The 14498-nt window shown below is 30.4% G+C and overlaps 2 protein-coding genes across 4 annotated transcripts in view; one reads left to right on the top strand and one right to left on the bottom strand.

Moving 5' to 3' along the window:
- The window catches only part of kcc (solute carrier family 12 member kcc), a 270331-nt gene that overhangs the window by 69564 nt on the left and 186269 nt on the right, over positions 1–14498 (top strand). The window lies entirely within an intron of this gene.
- LOC149907996 (monocarboxylate transporter 9-like) lies at positions 3449–8550 on the bottom strand. Of its 2 annotated transcripts, XM_090103448.1 has the most exons (8): positions 8358–8546; positions 7741–7867; positions 6688–7095; positions 6497–6614; positions 6279–6426; positions 5738–5882; positions 4422–4613; positions 3449–3569 (listed from the first exon to the last, which is right to left on the bottom strand). In XM_090103448.1, exons 1-8 carry the CDS (start codon positions 8445–8447, stop codon positions 3460–3462), a joined length of 1338 nt encoding a protein of 445 aa, XP_089959574.1. In that variant the 5' UTR covers positions 8448–8546; the 3' UTR covers positions 3449–3459. The 2 variants fall into 2 exon arrangements, with proteins under 2 accessions (XP_089959574.1, XP_089959575.1); XM_090103449.1 differs by lacking the exon at positions 4422–4613 and having other exon boundaries at positions 3455–3569; positions 8358–8550.

Below are 14498 nucleotides of genomic sequence, written 5' to 3'. Positions count from 1 at the left end.
TTTACAATAGAATTCCTCATAGTATTAAAGAGTTTAGTAGTGTTAAATTTAAAACTTATTTAAAAAATGTATTAGTTCAGAGAGCCTACTACAGCATTAAGGAATATATGGAAGATGAAAATCCATGGAGGGTTGTCGCGTAAGAATAACAGGACAGTTCTTTGGCATATTATGATAATATATAATATTATGTAGTTAGATGTAAGTAACATGTAATGTAAAATTATATTGTATATGGACATGACTTTAAAAGAGCAACTATGGAGTTTCTTGCCGGTTCTTCTCCATAGATACTGCTTTCCGAATCGGTGGTAAATTTAAAGAATGTAATGACGATTCAAAAGTGCTTCTGGAAGAAGTCTAATTGAATAAATAAATGTTTGAGTTTGTTTGAATGTTTGAGCCTGATTATCGATTTTTAAAGCTATCCAAATAAAATAAACCTGAAATATCGAGATTAGAATCTTTATAACAAACTTTTTATTACCATAAGTTGTTATTCACGTCCTATCTCGTTGTTTCGCTATCATCTCATCTGATATAAAACCGCTAACTTTCTGAAATCTATGAATAAAATTTTCCTACGTTCGAATATTTTCTCGCATTTAAAATATCCCAAGAACTCGATTATGGCGAGTTTGCAAGGAATAATTTCGTGAAATGTAGTGTATTTTTCCTTTGAAATAAAACGCAGTGCATGAGGTATACTCAGATGCATATACGATTTTATTTTTCCTCTTTATGACTTTTACTAAAAGAGTTGTTTGGACTGTCTGTTTTATTTGCTACCAAAACATAAACCATTTTGTGTGTATTTTTCGTGCAAGAATGTGTGGTAAAATATAAATGTATGGAAATATGCTACCGAATATTAAATGTGAGTACCCACGTGTTAGTTATTTTGAAGAAAGTACAATAAAGACGACAAGAGAGAATATTTAATTATAAAGATCTCGTGATGAACTAAGTTCAAAACCAATATTTTCTACGGCTACCTGCTAGTAGGTTTTCATTCTTCGTCTCATTGTTTTTATATCGACTCTACATTGAGGGCTCTATCGCATTTATAGTGGAGACTATGGAGACTTTTTAGACAGTTTTCTATTGCAATAATAATGTCTATTTTTTATGCTACATTCTATGCTTGCCTGCATGCTCAAATACTATTAGCCATGATGTCTTTTTGAAATAGCTAATTGGACGACACTATTGGTAATCGATATTGGTAAAACAATTATGTCTTATTCATTATTACAAAGTGTTTGCATGTAAAAGGTCAGGTTGTCATAATATACCTAGCAGTCGTTACACTGTAAATAATTAGTCTTTATGCTTTGAACAGCTAAATCAACTTTGACAACTAACCTTGTGGTTATGAATCTACTGAGTTAGAGAAATTCATCCATATAATATTTCGTTAGTTTGCATGCAAATATTTGCCAATAGCATAGTTTATAAGGCCGAGACATATTAATAAAATGTTTTGGTTTAATAAAGACATAATCAATTTTAAATTGAATTGATTTATTGACATGTTCTTGTAGTTGCGAAAGAAATAAATAAATTGACACTTAATTTCCATCTAGAAAGCGGATTATATTATATTATTGATTTGATATTATTCCAGGTTAAACGCTGCGCAGTTTATGTATCTATGTCAAGATCCCATACACAAAAATATTCCATGAAAAACAACCAAACAAGGACATTCGCATAAAAAATAGACATTATTATTTACAAATATTTTTATATCCTATAATAAAGGCGATTTGTAGCGACCGCGACGTAACTGTTATAAATGTTATAGATTTTCTTTCCCAACCGACATGGTCTACCATAAACTAAATAAACCAGTTACATTGCCATTTTAAAATCTGCCTATTAGACCGTGTAAAATTTATGAGATTTAAATACATCGGGGATAATTTTATTCCTATAATGTATTAATCAAATTATCGTTAGTGTCCAAATACGAGGTAGGAAAGACGTAAATAAAGTCTTATGTTAGTATTTTTGAATATCATTTAGAAATAAAATTATCCATCAACTTGAGACACGTTGATAGTGAAAGTGTATTTTTATTAATGAAATGTAAATTTCCAGATTCTGGAGCGGTTTCAATGGTTATATCATAAAATTATATTAAGTGTTTTAAACACGAAGTATAGAAAAATAAGATGGAAATAATGATCGTACTCATGTTTCTTTATCATCACTACATAGTATAAAACAAAGTCGCTTTCTCTGTCCCTATTTCCCTATGTCCCTTTGTATGCTAAAATCTTTATTACTACGCAACGGATTTTGATGCGGTTTTTTTAAATAGATAGAGTGATTCAAGAGGAAGGTTTTAGTATATAATTTATTAGGTTTTAGACAAAGCGGGCGAAGCCGCGGGCGGTAGCTAGTAGTCAATAAATTATATTCTTCTAAAACTAAATGATATAGTTTTTATTTAGAATCGAACCTAGAACCTTTTCCTTCCTTGCTCGCTTGGTTATCAAGTATGAAGGAATGCCTGTAAAAATTGTAATCATTTCCATGTATTATTGGCGTGCTTATATATTCTGTAAGCCAACATTTAAAGTAAATTGAATAGGGTAAGGTTGGATAAGAGGTAAAGGTTATATTCGACCCTTAAGCGACCTTTAGTGGCTGTCGATTCTATGAATACATCCGTGAAATGGGCAAATTTTTATCTGCCATATCCAAAGGAAGGATGTGTATTTTTTATTCATGCTCATAATGGCTTATCGATCTATGCTGCTGTTGTATGTTATGAAACCGCGAAAAATGCTTAAAAAATTTTTTTAGAATCACCAAGCAGCATAAAACAAAGCTTCCCACAGCTTGTCTGGCCTTATATTATGTGCTTAGATCTGAAAACTACGTATCGGATTTTGATGCGTTTTTTTTTTCATAGATAGGGCGGTTCTCGATGAATGTTTCAAGATCTAAGATTTAGACAAAGCGGGCGAAGATGCGTATACAAATAAGTCTATAATATTATGCTATTTTTAGAAAGTAAGAGTAAGATAGAAAACGTTTGACTTCTTTTACAAATAAAATCTAGTAGATGGCTCATTTTAATTTATTGATATTGGATAACCTTTTAATCTTCTGTTATTGACTCCTAATATGATTTTCATAACACTTTTGATTTCATTGATTAAAAAATAAGGATTTTAAGCTTTTTAGCTAAGGTCAGCTCAAGGAGTATAAATTTAAATAATAAATCGATTCATAATTAATTCAGGTAACATATATTAACTAAATGACAGTGTCATAATAATCAAAATTCTAGGTTTGAATTAAAATACTATAATTTACGTAAAATTCATTTAATATTTTAGTTAAATACTTTTATTATTATTTTTATCACTTTAATGTATTATATCTTAATAATATTTACATACACTATATATTCTTTTAGTTATATAATACTAAGTATAATACAAATTATTTTATAAATAGGTATTCTACAGGCCAAAGGACTAAACAGGGAATACAGCAGAAAGCTAAGGCGTAGAATGAAGGAACGTAGTCTTCGTACAAATCCTTAAGAGATCCTGAAATGATACAAACGACATAAATAAAAACCATGTATGTTCTAGAATCTTTAAAGAAGTAAATATTAAAATGATAGTTCAAATAAAGACAAGACGTAGTTCAGTTCCATTTCAAAATCGATTCATATTATAATATTCATTCTGTCATATCTCCATAGACGAAGTCATAAATTGTAGACTCTCTAGAATAGAAGAATTGAAAGCGATATCTTACACAAACAAGCTTAAAAGAAGCTTGCTGAGGACATATTTGACGCTGTTAATTTATCATCGATGATAAAAAATACTAATAGCGCTGTTTTTTCACTGTAACAACACAACTGCAATTTATCAAAGGGGCTATAAGAACTCGAGACTACGTCTTCGCGTAGGAAACATTCTGAGATGAATTATTCTGTTTATTCCTATGAAAAATGTTAGCTGCGAATTGCTGTGAAGAGAAACGAGAATGAACGCGTGAGAACTGCTTTAAATTGAACTGAGTAAGAAGGTGTATTTCGCATGTTTGTGCTCAATAAATTCATTTTTATTTTCAGACATTTATAGTTCGTAATATTTTATAATGATGTCTGAAAAAACAGATTGTTTTGTTCTTTGAACACTGAAAAGACATATTGTTGGATACAATTTACACTTGAAATATGTAAATGATCGCATCGATGTAGATGTATTAAACAATACCGTATTAAATGGGTTATTTTCAAGGGTGCTTTTCGATCGGAGAAGTGCGAGGAAGCGTTGCGGGGAATATGTTTGTAAAGAACCAATAGTATCGCATCAGACGCTAAATGAATCGCAGATCTCTGGTGGAAACGCAGCCTTAAGGACAATTATTTTGCTCGCAAATATTACCTATAAAAGGTGCTAAAACAACGTTAACCACGCCCGCTGCTAGCATAAATAATGCATATGCACCCGGAAAATCTTCATGGGAAACGTGGTTTGATATGACCAATGGGCTGGCCACATGCAAGCATGCCCGCAATATGCCCAAAGCACCAGTTATTCCAACTATCCAAATGTATTCCTGCACTTGGAGTATTGCTGAAACCAATATTTATTTTTAAAAACTCATTTATCATTAAAATGAGTGTCAAGGGAAGTCTAGTTTTTCCTACTTGTTATTGGGCATCTCACATCTATTTAAGTTATATATTTTTGTTTATGGGGAAGTAGGTTTATGTTTTTGTTTACCCTGGTGGAAAGAGATATTCTTTTTGTGATTTTTTTTTATGTTTTTATTTTAATTTTTACGGTTCTTTATGTCATGTATATAATATGTGTGTGTGTGTGTTGTGATGCCCTTGCTAAATAAATGTTTCTTTCTTTCTTTTCGGTAAGTATTGTGAAGCGAATGTCAGCAAAGTCTGGAAAAGCATATGGGCTTAAAATGTTTCATTTAAATTTGCATTGTCTTATAAAACTAAGATTTACATAATTATGTTGTAGATACTATTGGTAGGATTTCGAGATTCATTTTAAAATATTATCTATACATTGAGGTCAAAAAAAACATCCACATACTTATTAATTTAAAAAGAATGACACATACATTCATAACTTATCAAATTAATGGAATGTGCAATTGTGCAACAATTTTCAAGTTTAGTTTAAGATAATATGAATAGATAGTAATTTATATACCTACCTCAAGTATAATTAGAGCATGCATTTTTACATGGTCATAAATATGTTTCGATACGAAATTAATAGAGGAGGAAGCTGTTTACTTAAACTACACTTGGCTATAAATCAATTTAAATTATATGTAAAATGTCACCTTGGACGACTGTTACTCAATTAATTTGATTTACCTAAATAGTTGTCATTGTTTTGGATGATGTAACTTCTCGTTTGACACTAATTTACAAATATTTCATGTATTTTGAGTTATTCTTGTCGAAGTTAAAAGTTAAGTAGTCGTAAAAAAACATATCCGTTATCTATAGGTACTTAGGTACTAATATTATAATGCCGAAAAGGTTGCTTGACTGATTGAACGTGATAATCTCAGAAATCACAGACCATTAATCGAGGAACTACATATATTCGCTATATATCATCACGTTAAGACAAGAGGAGCGGAGGAATGCGGGTAAAACTGCGGGGCACAGCTAGTACAATATATTGAAACGAAAATTTATGAAATATTAACGATTTATAATTACCTATTCTTGTGATGAGTGTAAAAAGGGTGGCAACATAAAAAAGTATTCTAGTATTGACTGGATAAAGACCGCTGATGAGAGCTAAACCAAATCTCCCTGCGACATCCGCACCAGCCCCGATCGATATACATGTAGCTACTTGACTCTGAAACATTTATTGTTATTATCATAATATGTTTATTCGATAAAATACGATATAGTGCGTTCGGGAATTCCAGACGTGGAGTAATTCGGAAAATTGTGAATATGGGTTAAACTCTACATCGTTGTTCAAACGCGTTTTGAAGACTTTTGTCTTTTATTTTCAAGTTATATAGAATAAAGAAAATATACATCTGCATTAAATCTGTTAAAATGTATGTGCATTGCGCATTCAGAAATAAAATGTAAAAAGAGCACACACACATCAGGTTCAATATCATAAATTAATTCAAAGGAAAAATTGTGTTTTTTTAAAACAATAAATGCAATAAAATTTATTGAAAGTTTAATAAAAATGTATTCTAAATATGAGAATTAAGAAAAAAATCGTAATGTTTACCTTATCGAAACCATACTGGAACAAAAGCATTGGTTGCAAGATAAAAAATGTTAAATCAGAGAAGTTAACGAAACTCTGTCCAAAACAAATATTACAATAGACGAAATCTTTTAAAACCTTCAGATTAAATAGTTCCAGAACTTCAGATCTGAAAATGAGAAAAGGATTTGAATATCAGATTATCAAAAATTTCCTCGGAGATAAAACTAGTAACATACCCAAGCAACAATATTTTGTCTGTTAAAGTACATCTCGGTTTAATAACTTCAATATTCTCATTATTCAACAGTAGATCAAAATTTTCTTCACCGTTTGTTCTCTTTTCTACATCATTAGCTGTAACAGAAATAGGTTTTATAATAAGCACTGATGTGGGGAATTATCCAAAGTATTAAGAATCAACGAATACTTGCTATTCTTTTATTTTTTGAAGTCGTCTGCTTCACTTGCATCGTCAGTATTCCAGGAAATGTGTGCAGTGATACTCCAGTTAATATCAGCAGAGTTCCTCGGAATCCGTAAAACGAAGTAATCAGCTTAATAAATTGTGGATACCACATGATAATTATGCCTTGAAAAGCTTTTATGGAACTCATTACAAATGTTCTCTTCTTCACAAAATAATAATTGATCGACTGGTAACAAACGGGCACCATCATACCGAAACCAATTCCTTGTAGCACACCAAATGTTAGTGTTAACTGATTTGTATTCGAGATAAAAATAGTACAGAAAGATCCCATAGTGAATAAACTGGCGCCAATAAATCCTCCTAATCTCAAGGAATATCTCTTAGACAGCACGCTAAGAAGAAGTCCTAAAATAGATTTAATTAATCTTAATTACAAATTGTATCAATGTTATTTTGTATGTAAATTTTGATCCAAATTGATAAGACTCGTTTGAAATTAAATGAAGATGGACAGCTGATAAACATCTAAACATCTAAAATTTCCAAAATTATATGTAAACAAGGAAAAAAGAAGCACAGTATCAGATTAATTTCTTAAAATATTTCAGTCCCTGTAGCAGAGATGATATCTCTATTCACGCAAATTATATGTACATATTTTTAAAATGTCTCTATCTGTTTTGACTCATCCTCACATGCTTCAATGTTTTGATCTCTATTAACTGTGACCTATATAAATTTGAACTGTCAATAGTACGAATTATTAGAAATGAATTTAATATAGCAGAGATAAATTATTGTTGTTGAAAGTTTTCAGTTATATTCCCGGGCTCAACGAAAATTATCTAAGAATTATTAATAAAGAAATCTAAGATGCGATCATTTTTGTTATTGTGTACAAATGAACAACAGATTATTACTTTTACGTTTCTTAGAAATGTTGTTTCATAAGGACATAAGGACTCGCTACAATTGTAGAGTACATCCCACTCAATGACTTCTTCGATGGTAGACGACTTAAAATAGAAGTAAATAGTTAAAAATAATTACCTCCCACGGACAGCATTATAGCAAATACACCGTGGGCTGTCGTTAAGGACTTCGCAGTAGAATTTGTATCTACGATAAAATCTTTATAAATAAGACCAAATGAATTTACGTGTCCAATTCCAGTGATCTGAAAATGCCAATCGAAAATATTATATTGTAACAAGTTTGCATACAATTTGGGGTATTTCCAGACAATTTTTATGAGAAGTTCCACTAATCCACTTAGCATAGTTAAAATCTAAGCAATAAATAAATCCGCTAATTAGCATAATCGCTGTTATCTGATGAAGACATCTTGTTTTGATTCTGTTGATAAATGTAAATTTTTCATACTGTAGCCATTAAGGCAGAACCAAGCTTATCAGGATAAGATCATTGTAAAAATGGTAATAATTATGCAACGACAATGTATTTTGATCCTTATCAGGCGGTTGCTATGTTTTTATTAATTAGAAAAAAGTATGTGAAATATCTGAGACAAGCTTGATCTGAGACAAAAATAGTCTTATTTGTATCAGGAAATAGTATGAACGTTACAGCATATAATACAGTAGATAATGATGTTATAAACAAACATGGAAATGTGAATGCTGTATACATACGAAAAAGGTACTTACGAAAGTAATAGCTGTGCCAAAGCAAACTGCGTATCCCCACACATCTCTGTCATGCGTAGTTCTAATATTGTGTTTATTTTCCATAGCCATTGCGTTATTTTTGGGAACGACTACACGAGGCGGGGACGCCTGATAACTAAACTCATACGAGCGTACACCCACTGTTAACTATTTCTTTATTTCATTGCGATAAACGTTCTTTGTTCCGTGTTTGTAATGTCATTGCACGGAGTAAATAATACTTTAATATTGCATACGTTTTGTTTTTTATAGGTGTGTAAAATGTGTAATGAAGTGAAATATTGAATCATATTGAAATATGATCCTCTTGAAATTAATTGACGCTTTTGATAAAGAGATATGAGCTCTGATAAGGAAAATGCCGTGTGATTTTTGTTTGGCTGTTTAACATTATCTAAATTTGTAATCGCTCTGTATCATAATTAAATTATTCAATATTTTATTTTCGATATTTTATTATTCAATATTTTTATCTAATCTTAAATATATAAATTCTAAGTAAGGCTGTTTATATTTTGATGATAACGTTTGATATTCACGCTCTTTATCCAATACAATAAATTTGTGATAAGAACTACAGTTATTAATTATTTGCAAATCAAAGATATGTATATCGGTGTCACTAGTTCTAACATTTAGAAGAAATTATATTTTACCCTATAGATATTGAGCTACCTACTTATTTAACCTCAAATATACAGAAAATAACCGTTAGAAATATATAAAAGATATACAAATAAAAATAAAGTGTATGCATATTCTTTATTATTAGACAATGTCACGTTTTAAATATTAATATTTTTATGTTTGTACCTAGTGTATTATTGCCATAATATATTATTTTATGGCACTAAAATATGTTTGATTGATATCTATTATTATTATTTAGCAAAATGTTATTAAAGAAATGAAAAAAAAAATCTCGTAAACTACAATTTATTTTTTATTGATAAAAGTTAAAATAAAAAATAAACGGCTAGAACTACATACACGTAAAATTTACTCTCTAACTTGTAACTAAGGAAATAATAAAATAAAACGAAATATATCTCAGTTTCGTTAGCTTCATTTAATTGATCGTTAACATTGGTAATTAAAGCGTTTTACATATTAGTGTACCATAAATACTCTATTCGTATGAGTATTAACATAATATGATATGTAAGTACATTGAATGCATTTGAATATTATAACAACATTTTTGTATTCGACGACAACGATAAAATTATCATTTTCAACATAGAATATGAACATCTTAACAACTTTTTATCACAAAAATACAGCCATACAGATCAATTTTATATTAAAAAGACATATAACATACATACTTAGATTACAAAATAAAATACAGATGGAGCATGACAACCGCCCGTCGCCCTTGTCAAAGAAAATACGAAATCAAAAGCAAATACGTCGCTGCTCCAGTGCTATAGCGCATATAGTGTCATGCAATACGTCAAAAAGGGTTTGCAATTTTAGTAAAAAAATGCTGTCTTGTGATAATAAAACGCTGTAAAATTAGTTCCCGAAAACAAAAAAAAAGATAAAACATCGTTTCACAGGTTTTCTGTAGATTATTTGGCTGATTCATTTCTTTATACGAATAATAATTTTACAGATACGAAGGAATACAAAACTTCAACGTATGTTGCCAGTATTTTGAAAATGAATTTGCCATTTTTATTGGTAAAACGGTAAAACGGTTAAAAGATCTTCAGGGTAATGCTGTTGGATTTTTCGATCGTGAATGTGATTATTTGTAAAGTGCACTAAAGGTTCATGATCATTATTAAATTATTTTAATAAGCATAATACATTATTTTGTTACTTTTATAAAGCTTAAAAACGCCATGGTCGTTTTCGCTAGCGATTTAATTTATGTGAACTCCATGATGGATATGATGAAAATAAAATGTCCCGTATTCTCGACTAAAAACTACCGCTATTTGCATTCATATATTTTGAAAAATAATACATGTTAATATTGAAAATTTTTGAAGTGAAACTTCTTTATCGGGGTTGGAAAAAAATTTAGTGTAAACTTTTTTCGTTTCGTTACGTGCCATCTTTTTCTTGTCCCTACCACGCGTGATTCAACGTATTTCTGTAAAGTTGCAAATGATTTTTTGAAAAATAAGGTCATAAAAAAGTTTCACTTCTTACGTGTGTACACTAGTACACGCACACATTTTTTTATTTAATTTATTTAATTAAATATTTAATACAATTATTTTGTCCATATACAGGGTGTACCAAAAAGTAGTGATGAACGGAAGCTGAGAGGTAGAGGACCTAGAGGGCTATCCGAATCACCCCCATGTATGTTATGCGATTTTTCGTATTTTCGGAGTTATGACGTTTTTTTCAATTTTTCACCTATCGCCGAGTACGATGATATTTTCACTCATTCTGACGTCAATGATTGCGGAAGATGCTTGATTTTTTTTGTGTGCTAAGCTGAAAGATAGGCCAATTCAGTATGGTAACATTTACTATCGTTAGATCTTTGAATGGAATAAAAAAAAGAATTAAATGGCAAGAAAGGTAAAATTTCCCGGTATGTTCACCACTTCAAGGGCCCGTAAAAAAATAAAATCACATAAAAAAAGTTTTCCGTTTGACTTTTTAAAACTTGCTCTATCTATCAGATAGCTACCCTGAAAATTTCATTTAATTATTCAGAAGGCTTCAATCGAAAAATTTAAATCTAAATGTGGTAAGTGCAAAAATTGAATTAACATGATGATCATTAAAACCAATAAATAGGTGTTTAATTACCAGAAATTTTTAAAATAACCCCGCTGTTGCTCAATGCAAGTGCGACATCACCGTAAAAAGTTGTCTTTTAAATGTCTGAATACCCTTTTATAGTCCGGGATACATCGCCCATTTTTGCAAGTGATTACTATCAAGCTAATTTTTCGTGAGTAGCTTTATTTTGATGAGATGCCCAATAATTTCATGTACGAAACTCTCGATTGTGGTAGCTTACAGAGGTAACAAGGATAAAAATTTTTGATTTGACGGTTCTCAAATATTTATTACGCAATTTGTAGGACAATATGTCTGTTGAATTATATAAGTATTAAATAAGTGAAAATAAAAAAATCAGCTGGTTAGTAATCATTTATGATTACTTCGTTATCGATACACATTGGAAAGGGGGACTCTTTGATCAAACCATAGATTTTGTAGGACAAATATTTTTTCGAATAATTTAGATAATTATCTTGAGATAGAACAAAAAAAAACATTCAGTTAGTAATTAATATTTGAGAACCATCAAATCAAAATATTTTATCCTTGTTTCCTCTGGTAGCTACCACAATCGAGAGTTTTGTACATGAAATTATTGGGCATCTCATCAAAATAACGCTACTCACGAAAAATTAGCTTGATAGTAATCACTTGCAAAAATGGGCGATGTATCCCGGACTATTATCATTTTTAATGGTTTCTTCTGCTACTATGAATTTCCGGGTTATTTCGTCCAAATTGTGGCAGTCTCTCGTCTTTGTAGTATCCCCACGAAAAAAAATCAATAGGGTTTATGTCCGGGGACCGTGCAGGCCAGGCTAAAGGGCAAAGATACCCTGAAAGATGGATTGGTCGTTGCAGCCTGCGCATGCGCCGGTGACGGCTGCCTTAAAGCCTGGCCTCCAGGGTCCCTCGACCTAAACCCTATTGAATTTTTTCCGTGGGGATACTACAAAGACGAGAGACTGCCACAATTTGGACGAAATAACCCGGAAATTCATAGTAGCAGAAGAAACCATTAAAAATGATAAAAGGGTATTCAGACATTTAAAAGACAACTTTTTACGGTGATGTCGCACTTGCATTGAGCAACAGCGGGGTTATTTTAAAAATTTCTGGTAATTAAACACCTATTTATTGGTTTTAATGATCATCATGTTAATTCAATTTTTGCACTTACCACATTTAGATTTAAATTTTTCGATTGAAGCCTTCTGAATAATTAAATGAAATTTTCAGGGTAGCTATCTGATAGATAGAGCAAGTTTTAAAAAGTCAAACGGAAAACTTTTTTTATGTGATTTTATTTTTTTACGGGCCCTTGAAGTGGTGAACATACCGGGAAATTTTACCTTTCTTGCCATTTAATTCTTTTTTTTATTCCATTCAAAGATCTAACGATAGTAAATGTTACCATACTGAATTGGCCTATCTTTCAGCTTAGCACACAAAAAAAATCAAGCATCTTCCGCAATCATTGACGTCAGCATGAGTGAAAATATCATCGTACTCGGCGATAGGTGAAAAATTGAAAAAAACGTCATAACTCCGAAAATACGAAAAATCGCATAACATACATGGGGGTGATTCGGATAGCCCTTTAGGTCCTCTACCTCTCAGCTTCCGTTCATCACTACTTTTTGGTACACCCTGTATAACTTTAGTAGGCAGGTACTTTATGTAATAAAAGATTTTTTACAATATTATAAAAAAAATATATCAACAAACCCGAAATAATATTAAAATAAAAATTAAAACTTGACTGCTAATTTATGTATATATAGCCTACGTCACTACCGCCACTAACATAATAATTCAGATGATTGCAATGAAACCTCACAACTCAAAATCGGTCCAACGGTTTATACTGCAGGGCGTGTCAAAGAAATACATACATAAACTCGAAAAACATAACCCTCTTTTTTCCGTAGTCGGGGAAAAATTTGGGAAATTTTTCAATATCTGGTAACATTACACGCACACAGAAGCACCGTGTACGTACAGTGCAGCGGCGAAATGACAGCACACATAGCTTTATTGAAAATGACGATAAATCATTCGGTTTAGTTCGGCAACGCTCCATCTGTCTTTTATTTTGTAATCTAAGCATACATAATACATGAAATAACAGACAAGAAGTTCAAAAAAGTATGTACATAATAGTCATATTATTATGGGGTAATGTAATTGATTCGAAATAACAATAAAAATATATATAATTACAACAAATTTGATGCTTTAAGTAATCACTTTTAATTAGATACTGGAATCAGTTTTTACGACACTGAATACACTTAATTTTTACTAAATAAATAAATTTTCTTAGTATAAAAATATAATACCTTTGTAACTGAATTTTTATATAGACTCTAGACTATATAGACTCGAATTCGTTATTTTGAAATAATGTCACACACTCTAAAAAACAAAGGACACTTTATAACTAAATTGATGTTGCTCAATATAGAACCTACTGTTATATTACACGGATATAATAAATGACTCTGAATTGTCTCTATTAACCAATAATCTGTTACACTTGCTTGTACCTACGTTGTTGTAATAGAAAAATATATTTTTTTTATATTATAAGCTACACTTAAAGGTTGATTTTGATGCATACTAAAGTATGTTTTTGAAATTCTTTTAGCTGAAGAAAGCTACATTTTTGAGTGATATAGGCTACAATATTATATAGTGTATATATTATATTAAGTAGACAATGAAATAATTGCTTGTAATACTAATTTAATTCAACCGACAACTGACTGAGTATGAGTATGGTAAAATAATAAATGATGGCACGATAATTCTTCCGTTTTTGAACGGTATTTTCTTTTTTTATTCTTGCTTTTGGTATTGTGTAAATAATTTAAGGTTCTCTAATTATTTATAAATTACATACATAGCTATTTTTGGCAGTAATGTTACTTAAAGTACACAGGTAAACTTTTATTTTTAACTGATTCTTATTGACTCGATTTTTTTTATAAAACGATGTTTATAAGCTATTTTTACCTAAATAATAGTAACTTCGTAACTATTTTCTAAAAAAAACTATAACAAACATATTACGTAATATTTTCATATTAAAGGCAGTGATACGACTCATGTATGTTAAAGAAATAGTGAATTAAAAACTAGCCGTGACTTTTGGGAATATAGGTCAAAAGTTATATCTGTTCTAACTTATACATGTTCCAGTTTTACTGTTCATTTTATACATAATTATGATAACACCCAAATTCAACAGTACTACCTTCACTTTTAATATATTTACTTATATTAAAAACAGTAAGCTATTTTTGGTATCCTAAATAGATTTTCTTTACAATTATTATTAACAAATGCACTGAAATAATG

This window comes from Colias eurytheme, chromosome 6 (assembly GCF_061535395.1).
Source record: "Colias eurytheme isolate Ceu_HAF_F1 chromosome 6, ilColEury1 Martin Lab GWU primary, whole genome shotgun sequence".
In the NCBI taxonomy this organism is placed as follows: Eukaryota; Metazoa; Arthropoda; class Insecta; order Lepidoptera; family Pieridae; genus Colias; species Colias eurytheme.
Note: the sequence above shows the minus strand (reverse complement) of the source record. Positions and strands in the feature narration are given on the sequence as shown.

Coding starts and splice junctions, on each gene's coding strand:
- LOC149907996 (XM_090103448.1), bottom strand. CDS start 8,447: ATGGCTATGGAAAATAAACACAATATTAGAACTACGCATGACAGAGAT. Junction 6,615..6,687: donor AAAAAATAAAAGAATAGCAA/GTATTCGTTGAT, acceptor TTTCTGTTACAG/CTAATGATGTAGAAAAGAGA. Junction 3,570..4,421: donor TGTTTTAGCACCTTTTATAG/GTAATATTTGCG, acceptor GTATCATTTCAG/GATCTCTTAAGGATTTGTAC.